The sequence below is a fragment of the Cnephaeus nilssonii genome (genome assembly GCF_951640355.1).
Source record: "Cnephaeus nilssonii genome assembly, chromosome: 7".
In the NCBI taxonomy this organism is placed as follows: Eukaryota; Metazoa; Chordata; class Mammalia; order Chiroptera; family Vespertilionidae; genus Cnephaeus; species Cnephaeus nilssonii.
In genome coordinates this window covers 19,086,795-19,111,297 of record NC_137078.1, presented here as the reverse complement: position 1 = coordinate 19,111,297, position 24,503 = coordinate 19,086,795, and the positions used below count along the sequence as shown (strand labels likewise).

At 49.4% G+C, this 24,503-nt stretch overlaps 1 protein-coding gene across 5 annotated transcripts; it reads left to right on the top strand.

Annotated features, from left to right (window-relative positions):
- Positions 1–273: 273 nt before the first annotated feature.
- Positions 274–22,609, top strand: TFAP2A (transcription factor AP-2 alpha). Of its 5 annotated transcripts, XM_079776968.1 has the most exons (8): positions 274–430; positions 9,362–9,419; positions 9,559–9,796; positions 12,864–12,915; positions 14,947–15,178; positions 17,018–17,136; positions 19,078–19,219; positions 20,955–22,609. In XM_079776968.1, exons 1-8 carry the CDS (start codon positions 358–360, stop codon positions 21,241–21,243), a joined length of 1,203 nt encoding a protein of 400 aa, XP_079633094.1. In that variant the 5' UTR covers positions 274–357; the 3' UTR covers positions 21,244–22,609. The 5 variants fall into 5 exon arrangements, with proteins under 5 accessions (XP_079633094.1, XP_079633092.1, XP_079633091.1 ...); XM_079776966.1 differs by having other exon boundaries at positions 278–430; positions 9,362–9,796; XM_079776965.1 differs by lacking the exon at positions 274–430 and adding an exon at positions 4,536–4,791 and having other exon boundaries at positions 9,362–9,796.
- Positions 22,610–24,503: the final 1,894 nt, after the last annotated feature.

Sequence of the window (24,503 nt, the reverse complement as noted above, 5' to 3'; positions counted from 1 at the left end):
GCCCCCAATGCTTGAGTGTGAAAACAGGCTCTCACACTCTCAGCGGGCCCAGTGCACCCTGGCAGGCAGTCTACCTCGGTTCCCAGGGCAGAGACTGACCGGGAAAGCGGGTTGGGGCTGTTGGGAAAAGCTGGAGTTGATGGCGAGATTGCCGTGGCTATAAATCCATCACTTCCCAGTTCAGCTCCGCGAGGCGCAGGGACTGGAGCTGGCGAAGTGAATTCCTGGGCTAGCGCGCATGCGTCGGCAGGTAGCAACCCAGCTCTTTATGACCAGGTGAGATGTTGGTGAGCAGGTAAAAAAGGAGGATTTACCTAAGCGATTCCAGGGAGCGGGCCCAGTCGAGCCCTACAGCCCATGCCCGGCGGGGACCCGTCGCCAGGAGCGCCGAGACGCGATGTCCATACTTGCCAAAATGGGGGACTGGCAGGTACGGGGGTTTGCCTGGGCTGGGGCCGAGGTGGGCGGGGGTGGGACGGGGGAGGGTGCCGGGAGGGGGAGGCGGAGAGGAAGAGCCTTGGCCCAGGGCAGGAGAGTCGTAGGTGAGGCGCGCCCGGCTGCGCCCCGAAGAGTTCCTAGGAGAGAAAGAGGACGGGAGGACGCGCGCGGGCGGCAGCCGAGGCGCTGGGGGCAACGCGCGCTGCCCGCGGGCTGGGCGCTGGGGAAAGTCCGGCGCACGCTCCAACGGTGGCCCCCGGGGGAGGGGTCACTTGTAGTTTGCGAGGCAGCCCCCCTCCCCCCCTCCTCGGTGGAAACTGGGCTGGATGACTAATTCAGGAGGAGGGAGGGTGCTGGGCGGGGGTTGTGGTGCGCCATGAGGAGACTTCCCTGCTCGCTACGCCTTCGGTCTTGTCCCAGACCCCAGGGCTGCGCGTGAAGTGGGGTTCTGGTGCACCTGTCTCTCCGCGTGTCTCCACGTTTTGGGGACCCAGGGGATGTAGCGAATGGAAAGGGGCCCAGATGGAAGAAGGGTCGCAGGGCGAGCATGTTCTTTGGGGAAATACTTAAAAGAGTTGGCGCTAAGTTTAGCTTCTCACTCAGTCCGCTTCCTGAAGCCAGTTTTCGCTTCTTGGGCTCCTGATGGGGTGACTGGATTCGGGTGTGTGTGAACGGTTGGCGATGAGGCAGAAGATCTAAAATTTTCCGAAATCAACGCCTCAGGCACCGCAAGGCCAGCTAGGCTCCGGGTTCTGCCCGCCCTGAGCCACGACCTGACCCGGCATCCGGAGCATTCGTCCAGAGTTGTCCTGACTTCCAGACGTGTTCCCCGTGGGAACCAGGGCGGCTCTGGCCGGATTGGTGAGGGTAGCAGCCTCTCTCCTGTCTCCGATTTCATAATGGGAACCCCGGGGCCCTTTTTTTCTGCCCCTGCAAAGCAAGGCCTGGTTAGGGCGAGGCTCCATGTGCCTAAAAGTTTGCAGGTCGATTGGAACCAAACGCCCTGATCGTCCCAAAGAAAAGTCGAGGCCTACTCCTTGGGGGTCGAGTTCTTTCACTTGTTTCAAATTTGGGCCAATAAAAGTTCAGAGAAGTCCTGTCTTCACTACACTCGTTGGGAGTTTGGGGAAAGGAAGTCATCTCGCAATCCTAATTTCTTTCCTTACACTTTGTAAAAACCAACCGTGAGCTCTTATGCCTCTCCCCACCAGGTAAATCTCACTAAATAAAAGGTCATCCCCAAAGTTAGACTAACTTTGTGGTTTCAGGATGCAAATCTCACACCAAATACAAATCCTGGGATAGCACGGCTCTCCTTCCCCTGTCCCTGCGGGCCTCAGGGCTGGTCTTCATTCTCTTCTCTGGAGGGTGAAGATCAGGGAAGTGCTTTGGCAGAGGTGTTTAGGTTTCCTCCTCAAGCCGGAAGAACTTTGTTGCAGAATTCTGAATTCCTCGGTGGTGAGAAGGCGCTGGGAGTGAAGGCTGGGCCTGGGTCTAGGCCTCCGGTAGGCCCAGCTAAGGTTCAGAAGCAGCGAGCTTACAGCTTGAAGGGGAAAGGAGTGAACCCTGGGCCTGGCTCCTGCGGGCTCACCGTTTGGCAAGCGGTGGCAAGCCTGGATCTTAAGTGGGGCGCTGAGGATTTGGGGTCCTGAGAAGTGGGATGCTCTGGGGTTGTCCTGCTGGGCTCCCGGGTCCGACTGGGTAGTGACAAGGGCAGGAAATAGAGTCATTCTGGCCTCTCGCTGTCTCTTTGTTTCTCTCCGTATCTCTGTCTCTCACACAGATATTTGCTCTTAGTTTCTCCACGGCCCCAAATCTGGCCTGGACCCCCTAACCCTAGGCCTGGCGCTGCTGTCCTGGGGTTCTGGCTAGGCAGGACTATTGACATGCAAACAAGCGACTTGTGGTGGTAATGACGCGCCCTCTCACGCCGCTCCGCTGGCTCCAGGGGTGACCGGGGTGCTCGCCCGGGCCTTTCTTTGGTGCCCAGGACACCGGCGGAGGCGCTGAGCCGGCAGGCCCCAATCTGCACCTCAAAGGCGCCCTCGGCGGGAATACAACAACAGTTTAGCAGCTCTGGCTGGTGCAGAGCCGGCGGTCGGCGGGGTGCGGAGCAGCCAGAGGGGCTGGTTGAAAAGATGAAGAGCCTTTGCCTTCCCCAGTCCGCAAACTGAAAGAAAGAAAGCGAAACAAGAGTTCCTCTAAACACGCCTTAGCGCAGTTTAGGGGGTGGGAAATCCATGCTCCCAGGCCTGGGGTTTGGCCTACAGATCACGCTCTGCGTCTGCTGCTACGGCTGGGAAGGTGTCAGTCCTCCCAGCGGCCCATCTCCCCACTTAAAGTGAACCCCGGGGCAGCCCCGGAGGGCGAGTGTGCCAGCACTAGAGCTGACCCTTTCCTGCGTGAGGTGCCTCGGGGAGGCCCTCGCCGGGCTCAGCCCAAAGACGGTGCTAGTATTCTGAGGAGGGAGCGGGGGAGGAAGGGCAGGGGAGTGCTCAGATGAGGGGAGGGGGTCCCTCCGAGTCTAAATCTCCCCTCTAGCGCTAGTCTTCTTTCTAACTTTTTGGGGGCCTCTGGCCTGCTCTGCCTGTCCTGGGAAGTTTGCTGCGGTCCTCTGGAGGGAGAATTGCCCATCCACACGGCTTGTGGGAGGGGGTCCTCGCTCCTCTGCCTCCTTCCACCTGTTAGAGAAAGCTCCGGTTTCCAACAGCCTCTCCCCTACTTTGAGGACACCGTTGAAATCTGGGAGGCTGAGGGGTTTTCAAGAAACACGGCCAGAGGGAATCTGAGGTCGTTAGTAGAGCAGCTCTGAGGCGAGACCTACTGTTGTTGGGGAGTTTTCGGTATCCAAGTGGGAGAAAGACAGAAACTTTTTTGTGTGGAGGGCAAATGAGCAGGCTCAGCCAGAGAAATTAACTACTCTGGATTTTGAGAACCAGTCTGTTTTTTCTTTCTTTTTATAAAATTTTGCTAAAACTGAAGAAAAAATAAAGCCCTGGGGTGAGCAGGCCCCTGTGTAGAGGGGGAGAGCCTAGACTGGCCAGCCTGGCCGCGGGAACGGCTGCCCGGTCTCCGGTTGCGGGGCAGCCGGGCACTGCGCCCCGAGCGCGCCCGCCCGCGTGGGTAACACCACCAAATCATGAAGGAACTCTCCCTGCTTTAATTAAAAAGGGGAATCTTGGGAAAACTGGAGCAGATTAGCACAGCGAAGAGTTGGTTCCCAGCGACTTATTTTGATGCGTGCAAGTGCACACATGTATTTCGGCTCAACTCCAGAAGCGACTGCGAGCCTCTGTAGGAGTTCTGTATTCTTGTCCACATCACGCCCGGGAAACCCTCAGTCCAAACACCACGTTGAGTTCTCGCTCGGCCCTAGCTTCCTACAAACGAGAGGAAAATCACTGAACTCCTGGAGCCGTCAAGTAACCTCTTCAGGGTACAATTTTTATTTTACACGCGGCAATTAGAGAATCGCAAACCCCAGCCGAGCGGCTGAGGCCGTTCGGCAAAATCTCCAACCTGGGGGTGAAGCACAAAGCCAATAAACGCCCAGACCTCTGTGGCCCAAGGCGGTGGCCGCCCCGGCGGAGGCGATCTTTTCTTGGGCAAAAATCCTGGAGTGACTTCGCTGATCTTGGTTTGGTGGTTATATTTAATTGCGAAAAGGATAATTTCTAATGAAATTGGAGGGGGGCGAAAGGACAGCGCCGTTATTGGCAGCAGAGGTGGGGGAGAGGGGCCGAGAGCCTGGCCGCGGGCGCGGCCGCTCGGCCTCTGCGCAGAACCGGGCCTCTGCACCGGCTTCTCCCTCTAGGAGGGGACGGAGTAGAGGACTGGGGAGGAATGGGGGGTGGGGGGACGGGCAGGGGCGCGAGGCGGGGCTCGGGAGATTTCAAGGGCTCAATGGCGGGCGTGCGCTCAGGGAGCAAGTTGGCGGCTCCGAGAGAGGCCTTTATACCTGGTTCGGAGGCAGAGAGTCCTGCTGGCGAGCAATTGGATTATTGTTGATATGCTAATGAGGCGATTAGGCTGTTGGTAAAGAGCTGGAAAAGGGAAAAGTTTCTACCATTAGAGGGAGATCTCCGAGCGCACACGGGAGCTCTTTCCCTTCTCGCCTCCTCCTCCTCACCCTCCTCCTCCTCGACCTCCTCCTCCCCCTTTCTGCCCTCCTCCTCCTCCTCCTCCTTTCCTCCCTCCTCCTCCTCCTCCGCTCACCGTCACAGCCGGCACTTTGCGCTTACCCCGAGAGTAGCTGCACTTGGGTGCGAGGCAGAGAGGGGGCAAATCAGTTCACGCCGATCCATGAAAATGCTTTGGAAACTGACGGATAATATCAAGTACGAGGACTGCGAGGTAAGCGCGGCGCCGGCTCAGTTATCCTCGCGGCCTCTGGATCCGAGCTCTACCCTCCCGCGCCTCCTCCTTTCGCCGCCAGCTGAGAAGTGCGGGTGGGACAAACTTTGCCCCGCGCAGCGCCCGCCTCTCCAGTGCGCCTGAAGAACGCCGGGGAGAGGCTGGAGAGGGAGCCAGCGGACGCTCCCCTTTTCATTTCGCCCCTTCGAAGCCCGTGTCCCACTTTCCCCCCTTTTCTGAGCAACATTGTCTGTGCCTATGACTAGGGAGAAGAGAGACAAGCATGGGTTTTTGAAGCAATTGCTGGCAATAGGGCACGCGCCCGTGCACTCCGCGTGTCTCTAGCGAGGTTCTGGGAGCCCAAGTCACCAGGAAGAGAAAGGAAAGAGAAAACCCTTTACCTTCTTTAACTTCCTCTCTGATCCTTAATGTTTGTTTGTTTATTTGCTTATTTATTCCTCCCCAACCTTTTTTTAAAAAAGGCTCATTTCTCTGTGGAGAGGGGGCCGTACACTTCGCTTTAAGCTGGGTTGCATCTCCCTTTTAGCGGGTTCAGTTTGAGATCACTCCTCTCCCAAACTGCTGCGGGGCCCGCTCCAGGTACTCTCTATGCACGAAGTTCCGCGCCGCTTCTCTCTCCGAACCACTTGGTTGGCGCCTCAATGGGGTGGGGGTGGGGGACCGCGCGGCACGGAGATTCCCGGCTCCCGGGTCCCCACGCATCTGCCCTTGCAGCCGCCCGGCAGTCGGCTGCGTAACCGTGGGAATCCTGGCGGGGCTACACGCGACCTCCGGTGCGAGGAGCCAGCGGGGCCGATGGAGCCCGTTAAAAAACCCAGGGTCCCGGGAGCTCGGTTTCTTGGGGAGCAGCCAGGGGAGCCCCCCGCACTACCGGTCCGCCCGCGGGAGGCGCTGAGACCCGGCCAGGCGGCCGCCGCTCCCGCCGCCCTTACAACCCCAGCCGAAAGGAGTCGATGAGTCACGAGAGGGGGAGGGGGGCCGCGGCCGGAGATTACCTAAATAAATAGGTGGCAGTCCCGGCTTTTGCTCTTTTTTCCCCTTTCCTTTCTTGTTGGTATTTGGAGCTGGGAGTGTCAGGCGTGGAGGTCTGCGCGGGCGCAGCGGCAGGGGGCTTGTCTTCCCCGAAATCGGAACCTGGGTTTCTGTGAACGTTGTGCCACCCGTCTCCCTTCCCCTCCTATTTGTAGACTATTTTAAATCTCTCTCCTTTCCCCGGCCCTTTCTTTTCGCTCTCCCCACCCCCACGGGGCACGGGGTGACATCCCTCCGAGACCGGCGCTTCTCTGGGGCTCCTGCTGTGCGCGGCGCGGGGTGCAGACACCCCACATCAGACCAGCCGCTTTGTTTGTCAGAACAGGGGGTGCCCTTTGCGAGCTAATGGGGTGAAACTCAGTCCTTAAGTCTCTTAGGGTGAATTGTCTCGGCCCGGGCTGTGGCCGGAGGCTCGGGCGTTCACTTTCTCCGAGGCCAAAACCCAGCTCCCGGCGCTGGACTCTGGGTCGGCTCCGCGCGGCGCTGGGCGCCTATGGGACCTAGGTGGGAGGCGAGGAACTTGCACCCCCAGAGAGAGAGACCCTGTGGGGGCGCGTGTGAATGTGTGTGAGCGAGGCAAAAAAGAAAAATAAAATGATGAGAAACGAGACGGGGAAGGAAATAGAGTGAAGGCTGTTTCAACAACTTTGGCTGCGGCGGGCGAGTGCCGGAGCAGGGATTTCGGGTTTCCGAGCCGGCTCGGGGCTGTCTAATTATGTCGGGGCTCTGCAGGGACACGCAGGAGGCGAGGTGCCGCTTGTTCTGACAACCCGGCGGGCAGGCTGGCAGCGGCGGCAGCCCAGCCGCTCAGGGAGAGAACGAGCCGTGTCATCCCGGGGGGGGGGGGGGAGAAGGGGGGGCATCGGGCGGGAGTGGCCCAGCCAGTCGGACGGGTTTGAGCCGGGAGTCTGCGCCAGCTGCGTCCAGGCTGGGCAGCCCCGCGTCTCCGCGCACCCGGGGCCGCGTCCCGGCTCCCCTCCCCGAGCCCCTGCCCCGGAGAGCCGAGGGCGGGGCGGCAGAGCGCACAGCCCCGGGTGTTCGAGAGAAGCACCAGCGGCAGCCGAGGCGAGGGTCAGTCCCGGGTGGGGCCCCGGGCCATGGAGGAGCGGCGAGGCAGCGGGCAGCCGAGTCCCGAGTCCCGGGCCCGGCTGCGGAGCGGAGGAGCTCGCGGCCGGAGAGGGCAGGGAAGCACCTCCGGTGCCGAGAGCCGGTGGAACACCCGGACACGGTCCCCGGTAGCTCCAGCCAGCGACACGCGGCCCCCACGATATCCCGAGGTCTGCTAGAGCCTTTTAGGTCCGATTGTCCTCACTCGCTTCCTTTACCCCCTCCCCCTTCCCCGCGGCCTCCCCCTCCGCGCGCTCCGACTCAGCCCCCTCCCCCTCCTCCCCCCTCCCTCCCTCCCTCCCTCCCTCCAGCCGGGCTCTCCCTCCTTTTCTCCCTCCCCTCTTCCCACTCCGGGCTCCTCTCCCTCGCCCACACTTTCTTTCTCACACACGCGCGCAGACACATTCTCCCTCTCTGCACTCTCTCCCTCCGTCTCCCTCTCTCCCTCTTTCTCTTTCACTTTTGCATGCCCTGCACCCTTTTAAAATGTTGCCCCTTCCCTGTGATTCGCCAGACGCTGCGCCGCTGCCCCCCGCGCGCTCGCCCGCTCCCTCTCTCGCCCGCTTTTTGTCTCTCGCGCTCCCGCTCCCCACCTCCGATTTGCTACACTGAGGCTCCCGTCAATGGACTGCATTGAGAGCCGGCTCCTGCGCGAGTTGCCGCTCCGCTTCACGCTCGATTTCCAGGCATTCTTCCCTTATTAAGTATTCGTGTAATATTAATAGTCATGAATATCTGCTATTAGGAGGCTCCAGGAACGCTGCCCAGCGCGGTTATTAGAAGCTCAAGCGAAGCCGCCACTAAGAAAAGAGGGGAGACACGGATTAAGGAACACGCGCGCGCACAGACACACACACACACACACACACACACACACACACACACACACTTTTTCTTTTGGGGGGCTTTTCATTTTCTAAGGAACTTTGAATCACAGCCGATCACGGAAAGATAGAGACCGTGGGTTCGACCTGCTGAAGGCGCCGCTCGAATCGGTGGTTCAAGTTCGGATGGACCAGAGCGGGGCTCCAGCGCTAGCGGCAGCGTCGGCGCGGTGACTGGAGTCGGGGTGGCGCCGGACTCCCGGCGCCTTTTGTGTGGGGCGCACTCGGGCAGCTGGGCAGCCGGGCTCTCCAGGCTTGCTTGTTTTTTTTCCACCCTGACTCGTTACCCCAGACTCTTCGCAGATGTTAGTTCACAGTTTTTCAGCTATGGTGAGTCCCACCCCCACCCCCACCCCTGTTTCCTTAGGAATTCTAGTCTGGAAACCTGGTGCGGCGGGGCTGCGCGAGACCTCGGGTTCCACCTCCGGGTTTCCATCGGGGCACCCCCTTTCGTTTGCATTTCCCTCTGTTGCTCTTTTCCATCCTCCAATACCCCGTCCCTGCTCGACCTCTCCCGGCGCGCAGACCTACCTCGCCGCTCCTCCCCAAGGCGTGTTCCTCGCCTTGTTCGTCTTGATTTCCTGGCGTCTTCACTGGCTCCTGAGATGTGCTCAACATTGGGTGCTAAATCCGTTTGCACACACACACAAAAAACGCAGCCCGATGTGCCCCTACCCTAGGGGCCCGGGGACGAACCTCCGAGGGTTCGCCTTCCCTGGAATCAACTCTGTTCACTTGTTTTGCAAGCGAATTTCAGTAGAGGAACAGAAAGTCAGGCGTTTCTTCTGCCTTTTGGGGCTGGGGTGGAAGGGGTGGGGGCCTCCGCCCCGGGGCGCACCTCTCTCATTAAACCCAAGAGGGCTGAGTCTATTTTAAACCTTGACTAGACGTCCCCTTCTCCCCATCCAGATGGTAAATCGACGCTGTGGAGAAGGGGGCTCCTAACTGAGGAAACGGGCAAGGCAGAGTCTCCCTCCCACCCCAACCTGCAGTTAAAACCTTTAAGCTCGCAATTTAAACGTGTGCTTCGTTATAGCCCCACTACGAAATGTTTCTATTTAAATAGTCATGAAATGCTAGTAGTCTTTGAACGTGTATGATTTTTTCCCTCCAAATAGATGGAACAAGGTAAACAACGCAGTTCAAATGGTGTGTGTGTGTGGCGGGGGGGGGGGGTGCGCTTCTACTGTTTAATATTTAGTAGGGATTTTAATTTTGCTTAAGGGAGGTTTCCCGCCGCAGCTTATCGTGCTCCGTTCTGGGAGGCCCTTTTCTACCCGTCCCCGCCGTTGAAAGAAATAGCTGAGAGTCTCTTACGCCCCACCTTTGCACAGCCTAATTTCCTGCGTTTTTGGAAGGGCCCGCTTCGCTTCTGGGGCCTTTTCCAAAAGGAGCAACTTGGAGCTCATTTCTGCGGCCTGCCGACGGGAAGGGGCGGCTTCCCACGCAGTCCCGCCGAGTGGATTTCGTGCGGACAGCTGTACCTCGACGCCTGACTCCTTCGCTCTCCTCTCGCTCTCTCCTAGGACCGTCACGACGGCACCAGCAACGGGACGGCGCGGTTGCCCCAGCTGGGCACTGTAGGTCAATCTCCCTACACGAGCGCCCCGCCGCTGTCCCACACCCCCAATGCCGACTTCCAGCCCCCCTACTTCCCCCCGCCCTACCAGCCTATCTACTCCCAGTCGCAAGATCCTTACTCCCACGTCAACGACCCCTACAGCCTGAACCCCCTGCACGCCCAGCCGCAGCCGCAGCACCCGGGCTGGCCCTGCCAGAGGCAGAGCCAGGAGTCTGGGCTCCTGCACACGCACCGGGGGCTGCCCCACCAGCTGTCTGGCCTGGACCCTCGCAGGGACTACCGGCGGCACGAGGACCTCCTGCACGGCCCGCACGGGCTTGGCTCCGGACTCGGAGACCTCCCGATCCACTCCTTGCCTCACGCCATCGAGGACGTCCCGGTAAGAGGCCGCGCGGGCGGCGCGAGAGCGAGGGCAGCCCTTCCCGGCTCCCAGGGAAGGTGCCGGGACGCACAGCCGGCGGGCCGGGTTTCCCTCGGTGCTGTTTACTTGTTCAAAATGTCGTTTTATTTTTTTGGGCGGGCGCTTGAAGGACCCACCTAGGCAACCGAATTTAAAAATTAAAAATAAGTTGAGAGTTCTGCCCCTAGAACAATGGTTCCTGGAAATCCTTCAAACAATGCCAGCATTACCATTTCCACCGACGCAAATAAATCAGATGGATGCCACAATATCTTCCCCTCTCCAAGACAGTAAACGGTTTCGATTGGGAGAGGATCTAATTCCACCTCAGAGTCTGGCGTTGGGATTTCTCCCTGTCCTGAAAAAGATGTTAAATTCAACTGAAAGAGCTCATTAAATGCCCTGGCAACTCAAAAGAAAGTGTACAAGACACACTGAAAAATATATTTTTACTGGATTTTACAAGCATTAGTGATATCTGAAAGTTATGTGTATCCCCTACCCTGATTAAGGAATAGTTAAGTAGCAAATCTGAGCAGAGGGACATTAAAATGCAGCCTTCTTCTCTTCCTAGGGGTGCTAAGTGCTGACCTCATAAATCATTAGCTAGGTTCCAAACGCCTATCAGAACCTGCTACACCCCATATTAAATTAAATGTTCTGAAACTATTGAGCAACATTACTTGAGTTTTAATTCAGTTATCAATAAATGTAGTTTAAAATGATCTCTTAATAAGCATGATATTAGCACATTTACTCTTTACAATGTAAACCAGCTATTGATAATTTGAAAATACTTTCTGAAATTAAATTTAAACCAGCATCTCTGCTTCAATTCTACATATTTATGGTTTCCTCACAACCTTCCTGAAATGGAATTAGAACAAGCCAATAATTTTATTAAAGCTGTAAAGGCTCTATTAATGCTGCTTTTCTTTGGAGAGGAAATGTATCTGGATGTGATTTTTGCTGAAATGCTATTTCAAATTACTGCATCAAATATTGCAGCAATATGTCCGTTGACAGTTTAATGATTACTGCATTAGATTGCAAAGAAAATGGTCAGATGAACTTACCTGCTTGCTTGGTGAATTTAAAACTTTAAGTTACATAGGAAAATAGAAAATTTATTACATCTCTCATTTAGCTCAGTTAATCACTGAAATTTGTTGGTTATATTTAGCAGCCTTGCATGGAAAGCAGAAATGTAGGAACTTGATCCAATGTGGGGTTTAGTAAGCATTGTGTGTGTATGTGTGTTCGAACATGTATTTAGAGGCTAATACTAAACAGTGCAGTTCTTGGGAAGGAAAATGAGAGGAGCAATAGTTGAGAAAAGCACAATTAAAAAACAAGCCTGGGAGTTGTGATCATTTTACTTCTTCCCAAAGAGTCTCTGAATCCTTTTCCTAGCCTGGTCTTTGGAAATATTTGAATTGCAAAATAATGTTGCAAGCTTTTGAGACTACTGTGGATTAGAATTGCTCTACTTTGCAAAAATTCGAAAGTGGTTGGTGTGAATTCTTAACACCTGTATAGTCCCTCTTTGTGGTGAAATTGGTCAGTAGGAGAAATTAACCTAAAGATCAAATGAAAACAAGGAAACCCAGTTGCTGCTCTCCCCCTCCCTTCCCCACCTTTTAAGAAGAAAAAAAATTCTTTCAAAGGAATTTGGGTCAGGAGAAGGGTTGTTTTCAATTTTCCCATTGCTGCAACAGTTAACCTTTAATAAGAATGACTGCTAAATATTTAAGAAAATCAAATCGATGGTGAAAATTATTTAATCATTAATATCTCAGTGGGGTTTTAAACTTAACAGTCTTCCCTGTATGGACAAGGTCTAGAAATAACACAAATAAAAGTATTATGCCACACTACATTTACTTTATGAGTTTAGGGTGCATGCATAAAGGGATCATATTTCCCCATATAGTTAAAACACAAGAACTGCAGCAGTACTCATTTCTGAACATTTCTCAATTTAATTATACTTAAATCCAGAAGCACTTTAGGCAAGTTACAAATGAGAGCATTGAGTATAATAAAACCTGTAATAAAGCAACTTAGTACCATCCACCCGGAATCATTGCGATCAGGCACAATTAACAGGAGCATAAATCCAAGACAGAATGGAAAATGTTTGAATCAGTATTATTGTTGGACAAAGACTAGAGAAGGAAGTAATAGTTTTTTAAATGGTAATGCCTGTGTTTGGTAACGATTGCGAAATCTTCTATCTCAGCAGCCCTGGTGCTAATTTGTAAACACAGCCAGACATTATATTGCCTGTCAGTTTCTGCATTAGAAAACATGATTTCATTTTACTTTCTAATCACGTTTTGACTCTGGCACACACATATACCCATCCATCCGCAAAAAAAAAAAAAAGAAAAGAAAACCCCACCCCAACAAATCTGCTGTTGGACAACAGAAACAACCTCAAACGTTTTTGTGTTTGTTTTTTAAAAACATTTATATTCCTATCTGATATCCAATGTAGGCAGTAGTCCTTTTTTCAAAAGAGACAACACAAAATATTATTTTTCCATAAGGGAAGATGTGTGTATACATTTGCTGTTTATCACACTACCTAACGCGATTCCAGCACACCCCTGTCCTGCCTGTCATTTCTATTGTGTTTCTCTGGCTTTTGCTGCTGAGCCCTTGAATCACTAAAAGTCCAAAGCCACTGAGGCGCCAAAGTAATGCTAGGTGCATTTTAAAAAGGTTGAACTGATTGTGAAAAAGATTAGTTGCTCCAAAACTTGATTTTAATTTCCAAAGAAAGTTTTATTCCCAACCCCCACTTCTTTCAAACTCAAATTATTTGCGGGAGGAGGAGAAATTGGCCGTGGGTGTGCAGTGAAACCTCTTGAGTTGCAAAGCCCCAGATTCCAATAAGCCAAGATGAGATGTTTATATATAAATGCCACTATAAGGGGGGAATTTTGATTCTACACCTTCCCCTCCCCCCATCTTGCACGGAATATTCATTTCCTTTTGTTTTGATTATACACTTACATCCATGTGTATCCTTTTGTTGCAGCATGTAGAAGACCCGGGTATTAACATCCCAGATCAAACTGTAATTAAGAAAGGTAAGCCATTTCCTTTTGCATTCCAAGCATGTCCTTACAGGCATAGTGCTATTTAAAAGAACTTGCAGAGCTGTATTTATTTTTTTCAAATACGATTTTCCTAAAGGCTCAGAATTAGCAAACAGACATAGAACAGCAGTGCTTGAATGATCGGCTTTCAGTAGGTTAGCAATGGCAACAGGCTAGCTTTGTTCTGATTCATGATTTAATATAGTTTAATGATATCTGGACAAACACATAAAATGTGTAATAGTTTAACTGATTTGGAAGTGGCATTTCAATTTTGAAATGTTTCAATAGTTTATTTAATTGTGTGAGTGGCCAGGAGTGTTAAGAAGTGATATGCTAAAACAGTGCAAATAATTTACTATTGATATAAGGGCAGATGATAAAAAAGACATAGCATTCCTTAGCAAAGGAGAAAAAAAACCTTCCATGTTTTTCAATTCAATTTCTCATTAGCTCTTTAAGGGTTTTTAAACTTTGTGAATTAGGTTAACAAAAATTTGGCTTTTGGTTAAAATTAGCATCTTGGAGATGTCAGGATTGTTAGCATAATTGTTCATAGCAAAAAAAGTTGTTTAAAAGTGTCCAGGGATTTGGATGGATTTGTAATTTGTATTGTATTTAGTGAGTAGAAATAAAGTTTACTGGATTAAATGCTTTCACAGCAGCTTTGTTGTTGTTGTTGTTATAGTGGCAATGTTACATTTCAGGATTCTAGGCACCACCAGAGGCCAATGCTATGTAACTGTTCTCATTTCATTTCTAACCCCAATCAGCTTGTTAGCTAGTTTAGAGTTTCATTTTTGCATCTGTGAAGTCTTTGTCACATCAAATTAGATGTGCAAGGGATAAATCTTAAGAGATGCTCTTTCCAAGTCGACATGATAATTGGCTCTTTTATTAGTAATCTCTCAAGAGTTCGTTTAACTCCTATTGTCTCTATTAGCCTCCCCAGAGCTATTAATGTCACAAGCGATCTATCCAAAACTAGAGCCCCCCACCTCTCCATACATCTAGAATATCCCATTAAAGAGGGAGGAGTAAGGCAATGAGAATGTATACATATTTTTATATATGTCTCCATGTGGGATTTTAAAAATACAAATGCATACTGTACTTAAATGGTTATGAATGCATCCGAATTATATTGGTGTCAAGAAATGTAACGTTAGTACACTTTCTGCTGGACTTGAAATTTTTTTCTAACTATGATGGGTCCAACCATGAAGAGCTAATGAATTTAACTAGTAATATATCCTCCCTGCCTTCCCAATGAGGACGCTTAAGCAGAGGGCTATTAACTATTTGCTCAACAAAAGTATTCTGTGCTAGGCCTGTCCTTCTAGTACAAAACGGGGCTTGGAATGGCTCTTCAAAACTCGAGTCTTTCTCAAAACTAAACATAGGAAAGGGCCTGTTTCTCAAAAGGATGGGGCACGTGTTGTGTGTCCACAGACCACTTCCCAGATTGGTGCCTTAACTGAAAATGCTCATTTACAGGCTGATTTGCCATCTAAACTCTGGGCTGACTTTAATTACAGGTTTATGAAGTACCCCCCCCCCCCAACACTAAACCCCTCATTCCACAAAACTCCAAAGGACACATACGTAGTTTGCTTGCTCTTGGTTTGCAAACGTAATCCCTTCCCCTGCACCCCAAGCCCGTGCTGGAGCACCTTGTCTGGGGCCCCCTGTCCTCGGATGCTGCGAGCTCAGCGGCTCCCAATTTCACCACCATCTCTAGACAGCACCCCGAGGCTGCAAGGAAAGGGTCCGGGCAGGAGCACAGGCCTGGCTGGTGGGCTGGGCGGGGACGCCTCCAGGCCGGGGGGTGAGGCGCGCCGAGGAGAAGTCTCGCTCTCAGGACGGAGCAGGGCAGGAGGTGGGAAAGGAGCCATGGAGTTCTCAGTGCTGGAAGAAACGGGGGGGTTGCCGCGCCCGCCCCGGCCGGGAGGAGAGTCGTGTCCGGCAGCACTTGGGCGGGATCCCCGGCTCCCACACACGGCCTCCGGTCTGTCTCCGCAGGCCCCGTGTCCCTGTCCAAGTCCAACAGCAACGCCGTCTCCGCCATCCCCATTAACAAGGACAACCTCTTCGGTGGCGTCGTGAACCCCAACGAAGTCTTCTGTTCAGTTCCGGGTCGCCTCTCGCTCCTCAGCTCCACCTCGAAGTACAAGGTCACGGTGGCGGAAGTACAGCGGCGCCTCTCACCGCCCGAGTGTCTCAACGCTTCGCTGCTGGGCGGAGTGCTGCGGAGGTGAGGCCTGCGCGGCCCGACCTCCCCGCCCGCGGCCCGGGCGACACTGCGCCTGCGCCGGGCCGCGACGCCGACGGGCCTCGCGCCGCGGCCCTCCCTTCGCGGGAAGAGAAAGGGGCGGGGAGAAGGCGTGGAATGGAGTGGGCGGAGCCGGGGGCGGGGCGAGGCGGCGCGCGCCCGCCCTCTCCGCCCCTCCCCTCGCGGGGGTGGGGTCTGGCGCGCGACCGGGGGGGGGTGGCGGCCGCGCGCTCGCTGGGCCCTCCGGCTCCTCCCTCCCCGCCCGGCGCGCACGCGCAGCTCGCTCCGCCCTGAGCTCAGTCCCGGCTGCGGCAGCCGCGGGGCGCCGTGCCGCTGCCTTTTACCTCCGTGCGCACACCTTGCCGGCCCCGGAAAACTTCCTCTCGGGCTCCTCACTTTTCTTGACCTCCGTGTAGGGTCTCCGACGGGTAACCCGTCGTCCCTAGAATAGAATTTTAAGTAGAAGGCAGTTGCTTTCTCTCGAGTCAGCACGCCAGGCCCGCCGGTCAGTACCACCTCGGACCGAAGGTGACTCCCCGCGCCCAAGGCACTTGCATTCGTGGTTGCGATGCATGGCGGCCCCGATGTGTGCCAGGCTGCATGCAAGGCACGTTTAAGTGCATTAGGTGTAGTCACTACCGACGAATACATGTTACATACGTGGCCTCACCCCCGCGAGGTCGGAATGATTCATTTCGTAGATAAAATTTTATAAGCGGCAGCGAGGTGAAGCATCTTCCCTCAGGGCAGGTTTCTCCCTCCTGTGGGCTTCCTTCTAGGGTTCCACCCAATGGAGGGTCTTGTGTTGAGCTTTCCCAGATAAATACTTTCTTCCTTTTTTTTTTTCTAAATAAGAAAGTAGACCAAAAGTTTATCCTTTTGATACTCATATACCCACCTATGAGACTTGGTTCTGCTCTGATAGGTGTATCCCATTCAAAGCCTATAAAACCATTCTCGGAAGGTTTTAACATCAGCTATGTTAATCTTTTCTTCCTCCTTCACAGTCATATGGCTGTCCCTTTGTAATCTTTCACTGTCACAGATCTGAATCCGCCCTCTGCCTTTTCCTCCCCTTCCCCCACCCCCAGTATTGGAGACTGTTTACCTAGGGGAGTATAATCTAATCCACACAATTAAAGAGCACTTGAGTAGGGAATAAAATCTGAAATTAATTAATTTGCTGTTTTATTTAAACAATTTATCTTAACCACTTTCTGATTATGGAAGTCTATTTAGACATCTATTTAGAACTGCCTCCATTGTCTCGAAATCAGTGAAATTTTTAAAGGCCGATATCAGCTTTTGACATTTCCAGTTAGGCTGGTGACATGGCATGTAAACAGTTGGTGAAATGAATTCCCCGTTGGGGCTAAAGCCAGAGCAAGAAACGTGAGAGTGATGATAACTTTGGTTACTCTGAACAACCTAACAGCAGATCTTACAAAGACAATTTAAAGACCCCATTGGGATTTATGTGATTGTAACAACAGGGAAAATATACAGTGACCAGTTGAACTAAAAAGTACCTTAAACCCTAGAGGTGAGAGCTGTTTTTGTTTGTGATTCTTTAGAGAGCTGGGGGATCAAAACCGTCCAACCTGCCACAATAATTGCAATAATAACTGAACACAGAAGATGCTTTACAGTTTAATAAGCATTTGTCTCCGATGATGTTTCTGTACCATTTCTTCCTAGTTTTCCCTCCCTTAAATATCTCGGGGCTGTGATTCTTAATTTTAGGAAGTTGTCAAAATTACTATAATATGATGCAGAGCAACCCAATGTTTTCTAAATCGCTTTCCTATATTTGTGAAACAGGGCGAAGTCTAAAAATGGAGGAAGATCTTTAAGAGAAAAGCTGGACAAAATAGGATTAAATCTGCCTGCAGGGAGACGCAAAGCTGCCAATGTCACCCTGCTCACTTCACTCGTGGAGGGTAAGCGAGTCTACTTGCTAACAAGAGGGAAGTTTCTTCTGAGAAAGTGGGTAATACTTAGTGGCCAGATGTTTGGTTGTATTTTGTGTCAATTGGGCAGTTTCATTTTTTTTTCCAGAGAATGTAACAGGAAGTGAATGAAATTCTTGCATGTCAAAAAACTATTTGCATTTATTCCTATCCTCCTTTCCTCTTGCCCTCTGCCACAGAATTACACCTCCCTAGCCCAATTCTGACCTAAACAATGTGAAAATTTAAGAACTGCATATTCTCCAAGTTCCTGTCTCCCTTATAGAGCTCAGCAGTAAATCACTTAAGGTATTCTGACATCTGCATTTGAGAAATGCGTGACCATTACTTCCTGAATTAATTTGGGAATCTTTGACCTGCATCCTGATTTAAGACCATCCTGAAAGCTCAGGGTTATATACCCTTTTAGTTTTTGTTTTCCAAACATATGCTCCCTTATCTCTCCTTTAATTGTGCTTCTTTACTTGGAGGGGAAGAAAAGTGAGTGATTTTAGACTTTGAATTGTTTTGGATATAAAAAGAAAAAAGAAAGATGAGCATTGCGAAAAGTTTCTCCTGGCAGTTTTAAACACGCACACATGCATGCCTGCACACACACACACAACACACACATGCATGCTTCCAAACCCCTCAAAAACAAAAGCCAACCCCATCCTCACTCCCTGCTCTAGATGCACTATCACCAGAATCTTCTCAGATTCCTGCTTCCTCTAGATTGCTGTTAAGTTTTTCTGACACCAAATTGGCTTAAGTTGAGTGTGTTGGAATAAATATATAGCTCTCTTGCATTTTCCTTTGTGTTCTGCTGGAAATGCCTTATGGCGATAGGGGAAAGGGCACTTAAATTATCAGGCAGATTTCAAAACTGCCATTTATATTTACAGAAGGCATTTTATCTTATTTGCATTTTCTATTTGAGGAGGTACAATACAGTTGAATTCAACTTCTAGCTTTGTAAATAACTAAAAATGTTTAAAACTGTAAATTTGAGGAGGAACCCTATGAAACCATTTGAAAATGGTGTCAAAGATGACAATAATATAACTGCTAAGTAATAAGCATTTGTTCGGTGCCAGAAACTATCTACAGTAGCATTATGTTCATGATATTAAAAATAATGCAAATACATAGAAAATGCTCTATCCATACTCCAAAAGACCTATATGCATTAAAAAAAAAAAGTAGTTATGAGTTCGGGTGTAGTGTGAGAGTATGTGTGGGTTTTGGGGTTGAGCCCTGTAGCAGGGAGGCAGTTTCTGGAGAATTGTTATTGTTTGTGATCCGCTCCATTTTATGGAAACAAGCTCTGCGGAGAGGGCTTTGATGCTCTAATTGGCGCATGCGTTCTTCCGGAGCTGGAGCTAATGGCAGGAAGCCCTGCAGTAAAAACCAACTGGTTCAGGAAATTAAAACCAAAGATTCGAAAATCAACAACACAGACAGACTCAGTGGAGTGACCCTCAAATCCTCTTGGTTAATCGGTTTGGATGAACAGATAATTATATGCGATCAAGTTAAAATGTAAACCCTTAGTTGTTACCTTGCAGAAAAGCTCAAGGAGTAATTATGCATACCATTTATGAATGCGTTGATAGGTGTGAGGTTGGAATACAAGAGACATTTTAAAAGAGAAGTTGGGAAAGTGTTATCAGGGTGGGGATGAGACTGGAGGGTAGTGGATGAGATTTACATTTTCAAATCATCTTGGCCTTCTAGGGTAAGTGGCCATTTTTCCTGATAACTGCATCCACCAGATTCTACAGAGAAGGAAATAAAATGCCTGAAATGAGAAAACAAGTATTTTGTGTTTCCTTCAACATCTGGTTTAAGAAAATAAGGGAGTTGGGAGGAAGTTTTGATCCCAACTCTACATTCTCTTGCACTCGCCTCCCTCCTCTCACCTCTTGCCAGGAGAAGCCGTCCACCTAGCCAGGGACTTTGGGTACGTGTGTGAAACCGAATTTCCTGCCAAAGCAGTAGCTGAATTTCTCAACCGACAACATTCCGATCCCAATGAGCAAGTGACAAGAAAAAACATGCTCCTGGCTACAAAGTAAGGCGCTTACCTCTTCAGGGTCTCTGTGTCTCATTGTGAAGAGAAACAAAAATCAAATTTGCTCTCACTTTTCTCTTTTCCTTTTGTGTTAGTCAGCTTTGTTGATGTAAATATTGATAAACACAATCTGATAAATCATAATCTATTTTAAATGGGAGATACAAGTAGAATTGTTCTGTGTGTGTCCATTTTTCTGCCTCACCTTCCATCACAAACAATTGATGTGTGTGGGGGTGGGGGATTGTAGGGATTTGATAGAAGTTGAGTGTGGATTTGTGACTATGTTGTTTCAGAAGACCAGAATCAAGTCATCAAAGGAGTAAACAGGCTTTTCTATATCAGTTTCTTTCTCTTGCCCAAGTCAGTTTTTGTCTTCTATCAATGTAAACCCTTAGTTGTTAATCCAAAGGCAAGGATTAAGTAGCGGCCTACAAAATGTGCAAACCAGAAGTTGTCCTAGTTTCAACCCTAATCCCAATCCCATTTCTTGCTTCCTTTCTCCTGGAAAGTCAAACACACACACACACACACACACACACACACACACACACACACCACAAGTTTTAGCCCACAGGCAAGATATCAAGTAGGTTTCAAAATGGCCCCAAGTTAAATTCCCATGGGTGCTTGGGTTGGATAGGCTTCTCCAGGTGGTATGTGAAAAGAAAATGACTGTCTTGATTTGTTTTCTGGACATTAAAAGGCTTGTTTGGAAGCCTTTAATTATCAAAGTGCACGTCACAGGAGGGCATGGAACCAGAGGGCAGAGGCTGAGGCCTGGGGCAGGACAGTGTTTGGCCTGGGGACATCATCAGCCTTGGGGAAGGCGGCCTTCTCGTGCTCCCCATTCCCCCTCTCCCTCCCCCCACCCCACCTCCATCCCCAAGGCCCAGCTAATCCTTGTTTCCCACATTCAGAGACAGGGCTTCCAGTGTGCAGGCCTCATCTTCCTGTATTTCAACTTTTTCTCTTTCCTTAGTTTCGAAGCATGCCCATGTTCACAATTTCCCTAGAGAGTTTTATTTTATTTTGATGTATGAGGAAAGACATGGACTGGGAAACTGAAATGACTGTTTCTTCTTCTCCAAGCCACTCTGAATATCCCCAAGTAATGGGTTTTTCATGCCTTTTTTTAAAAAAAAGGCAAAATAATCCCAAGCAAAGTTTTGCCTTTCTGTTCACATGCAACTGATTAGAAGGTGAATGAGTGGAGACTTGATCCCACAGGCTGCTGCTGAGGTCTCTCTAGAAGATCAGAGAAGAGGGTCTCTCTAATGTTTTCAACAGGACAGCTGATGGCCGCATGCTGCTGGCCATTGAAGAGAGACTTACGTTTGACTCCTTGTCCCTCTTACTGTCCTTTGTGCTCTTCTCCTGTGTGAGATGTTTTCCAGTGACTAGGATGTTTGGTGTGAGCAGGAGAGGAGGGGGTCAGAAGTTTGGTATAACTGAGAGGCGGGTGGGGGAGGAGGGGGAGAGAGACAGAGACAGAGACCGAACACATTAGTGGAAATATTTAAAGAAGGAGCGGCGATGTTTCAGTGGACACTGCTGGGGCTTCCAGCATGTGGCCACTGTAGGTCTGTCTCTAGGGCTGGGGTCTTGGGTCAGGTCAGTGTCTGCTGGATCCCGGCAGAGGTAAGTGTAGGGAGAAAGGTTATCTTTGCTGGTGCTGCCCCAGAGGAGTTTCACGTCTCCCTCTCTCTCTCTCTCTGCTTCACTTGTGCTGCAGACAGATATGCAAAGAGTTCACCGACCTGCTGGCTCAGGACCGATCTCCTCTGGGGAACTCGCGGCCCAACCCCATCCTGGAGCCCGGCATCCAGAGCTGCTTGACCCACTTCAACCTCATCTCCCACGGCTTCGGCAGCCCGGCGGTGTGCGCCGCGGTCACGGCCCTGCAGAACTATCTCACCGAGGCCCTCAAGGCCATGGACAAAATGTACCTCAGCAACAACCCCAACAGCCACACGGACAACAGCGCCAAAAGCAGTGACAAAGAGGAGAAACACCGAAAGTGAGGCTCTCCTCCCGCCCAGCCCCTCCCCCCAGCGCCCACCCACTCGGTCTCACCCGCACCAACCACCCCCAGCAGGTGACAGCCCGGGATCAGCAACCCCCCACTGCTGCTGCTGCTACTGCTGCTGCTGCTGCTGCCGCCGCCGCCTTCAGCCCTCCCGTCTGGGAGTCTGGGGACTGCTCTGCGCTGTCAGTGGGGCAGCCCCCGCTGACTCAGGCCCTGCCTCAACTTCCCCATCAGCATCAACCCTTTGCCCTCATGTGGAGCCTAAGAACAGAACAGGCCGTGAAGCCAGCAAAGAAAAGTTCTGTCGGAGTTTGTGAACTTTTTCTTTTTTTTTTAAATAAATAAAAAACCCCCACACATCAACAATGGCAACAACAACAACAAAAACTTAAAACTTTTTTTTTCTAAAAAAAGAACGTAAAAATTAAAAAAAAAAATTATACGAGCTTCATGGGACTGAATCACCACCTTCTCTTACATACTTCAGTTCAGATTGTAGCCATACTTAAAAAAGGCAAAAGGATAATGACATTTTTATCAGTATTGTGAATAAACTTGAACACAAATACACGAAGTTCCATGTCATGTCTCAGTTGTAGAAGTTTTTCCTCTTCAAGGTAAAGCGACCAACTTGAACTTTCTCTGGCAACACGATTCAGTTATATAAGGGAATCAGTGTTCATGTCTCTGTATATATTTATTTATGTGTAATTTAATGGGAAGTGTAAATATGGTGAGTCTGTTTTAAGCCTTTTTTTATTTATCTGGTGATCTCGTTTACCTCTTGTTTAGTGGGTTTTGAATCTTCCCTATTAGTTCTTCATGTGGTTCATGGTACTTATTTAGAAATTCAAGGTTTGGGGGGATTCCTTTTTCCTCTGGGATTCATGAATTTAGCATGTTAAAGATGACAATGAAACAGCTGAACAAATAAAAAACAAGTAAAGTAACATTTTATATACAATTAGAATTACATTTAGCTTTTCATTGAACGGAAAGAAAAATTGATATTGGACCTGGGAAAGATTTTTAAACTTGAGTGGTTTCATAACCCTTCTATGTATTATGGGGAGGGGGAAAAAGTTAATTTTATTCCACCATCCTCCCTTAAAAGCATCATTTGAGCAATAAATGGGTACTGTCTTTAAACCAAGGGTTAGGGATATTTTTTTCCTCTCTTTCTCTCTTTTTGTTCAAAGAACTTCAAACATTTGGGACCACCTGGTATTCTGTATTTTCACTGGCCATTTTGGAAACAGTTCTAGTTGTATTGTATTGAGTTGTGCTGGCAGTAGTTTCCATGCCTGTCAATGTATCATAGTCCTTTGTTGCCCAGATAAATAAATATTTGATACGCTTTATGTCGATTTTTTTTTATTCAGTGGCTGTCTTTACCCAGGCGTATTTTTGTTCTTGGCAGTATTTTTTATTCAGTATGGTTACAGTAATTGAGTTTAACTCTCCCTTGGCAATTGCTCCTTGCAATAAGCAGCTGAACCCATTGTTTCCCTCAAGTATAATAAAAACTTACTTTCAACTTGGAGTTCAGAGCAGGGTATCATTTAGATATTCCACTGAGTCTGTATCCAGACAAATGACACAATAAAACCCAATGTATTCTTTCGGATAAAAGATTGTTTGTACTGCTAAAGGAATGACACACTATCTTTTCCTTACTAGGAACATTAATTTTATTATTAAAAATAAACTTTTATTTATGTTGATCCTTTAGGTTTTTATTTGTGTTTTGGAGACCAAAATATAAAATCTTCAGACCCAAACATTAAGGATGACAAGGAAGATGGAGAATAGAAGACACCTCCTCCCCCCCCCCCACCCCCACCCCTAACTACTTTGGAGTCTGTCTCAAAATAACTGAAATTTAAATTGTTAGTTCATTAGCACAAAGGAACTACCACTTCAACCTTCACTTGCTAGCTCAGGCTTCTCAGAGGCTAAGACATGTAAATGAGGTAAAACTAGCTCTAGTTTTCTGGGAGGAGGAAGGCATAGTGGCAGAAATGAACACGGGGCAGAGAAGGAGATGGCAAACTGTCTCCCATTTATTTTAATATTTTATTTAGAGATGAATTTCTTCCTATGCTGTTCTTAGTTGTTCTTGTGGGAGCAGAGGGGAGTGGGAAGTTACGTTGATTTCCAGAATCATTTCTGCCTGCCCCTAAAAGCCGACCCACCCCTTTCTATCACCACGGGGCTCCTCCTAGAACCTTTTAGAAATAGAAAATGTTCTCAGAGGCCGGGTGGAGAGGATGGGGGAGGGCCCCTGCAGACTTCTGTCTGTCTTCTACAACAGCAGGACTCTGTGCTTAGCTCTGACAGAGGAAGGACTTCCTGTGCATAAAAATGGTGAATTCGGAGCTTTTAAAACTGATTTGGAAAGTCTGCTTTGGAAGTGAGGAGGATTTTTAATGATTTTTCAGGAGAAAATGGAGGTAGATAACTGGAAGGTTTATAGGAAAAGTCACAGAAAAAGTATCTAGGTGTAGGTATAATCTACATACTGGAGGAGATTTAACATTGTTCATCTGGTTTGGCATTCCGAAGGACTAGGGAAGCAAAGCATTAGGCAGTGTCCATTTTGCAGCCTTTTGCTTTCTAATCTCCTTATGGAAGGCAGTGCAAAATCAATCCCGACAGACGAATGAGAGTTGGTGGAGTCTAAATTCTATTTCCCAAAGCCAGAGAATTCATAATAATGGTGGAGTGTTGTTTTTTGTTTTTTTTTTAAATTCAAATGGAGAGTGTATCCTCAGAACGCAAGGCGGCAATTGTTTTTTAAAGCGGTTATTTATTATTTCCTAGAGAGACTGGTTAACTGTAACGTAGATGTAACAAAATAATGAGGCGAATGAACCCTAACTGTACATACTCTTGACAGAAATGAAATGCACACAGCATCATAGCAGGTGAAGTGAAGCATTGTCTATCAAGGCTGTTTTTCTTGGCTGCATCTCAGATTGTGTGGGGGGATCCTAACCTCAGGCACAATAGCATTCATAAACAGCCATACATTGCTGCTCTTTCTCCAACGACACATAAATACTCATTTTAAAACGAAAACAATCTTATTAAATACCATTCATTCATATCTGGATTTACAGATGCTTGTTATGTTGGAAAAACCTGAACCCAATATAATCCTTGCATCCTGAGAAAGACAGAAAGGAAATAGTGGGTTAGAACATTACAAGGTCATAATAAACAATGGTTTTCAAAGGCACAGAATTAGTTATT

What these genes read in the sequence shown, in the direction of transcription:
- TFAP2A (XM_079776964.1), top strand. Translation starts at nt 6,942, where the DNA reads ATGGAGGAGCGGCGAGGCAGCGGGCAGCCGAGTCCCGAGTCCCGGGCC. An exon ending in TCAAACTGTAATTAAGAAAG is followed by an intron (nt 12,916 to 14,946) that starts GTAAGCCATTTC and finishes CTGTCTCCGCAG; the next exon opens with GCCCCGTGTCCCTGTCCAAG. An exon ending in AACATGCTCCTGGCTACAAA is followed by an intron (nt 19,220 to 20,954) that starts GTAAGGCGCTTA and finishes CTTGTGCTGCAG; the next exon opens with ACAGATATGCAAAGAGTTCA.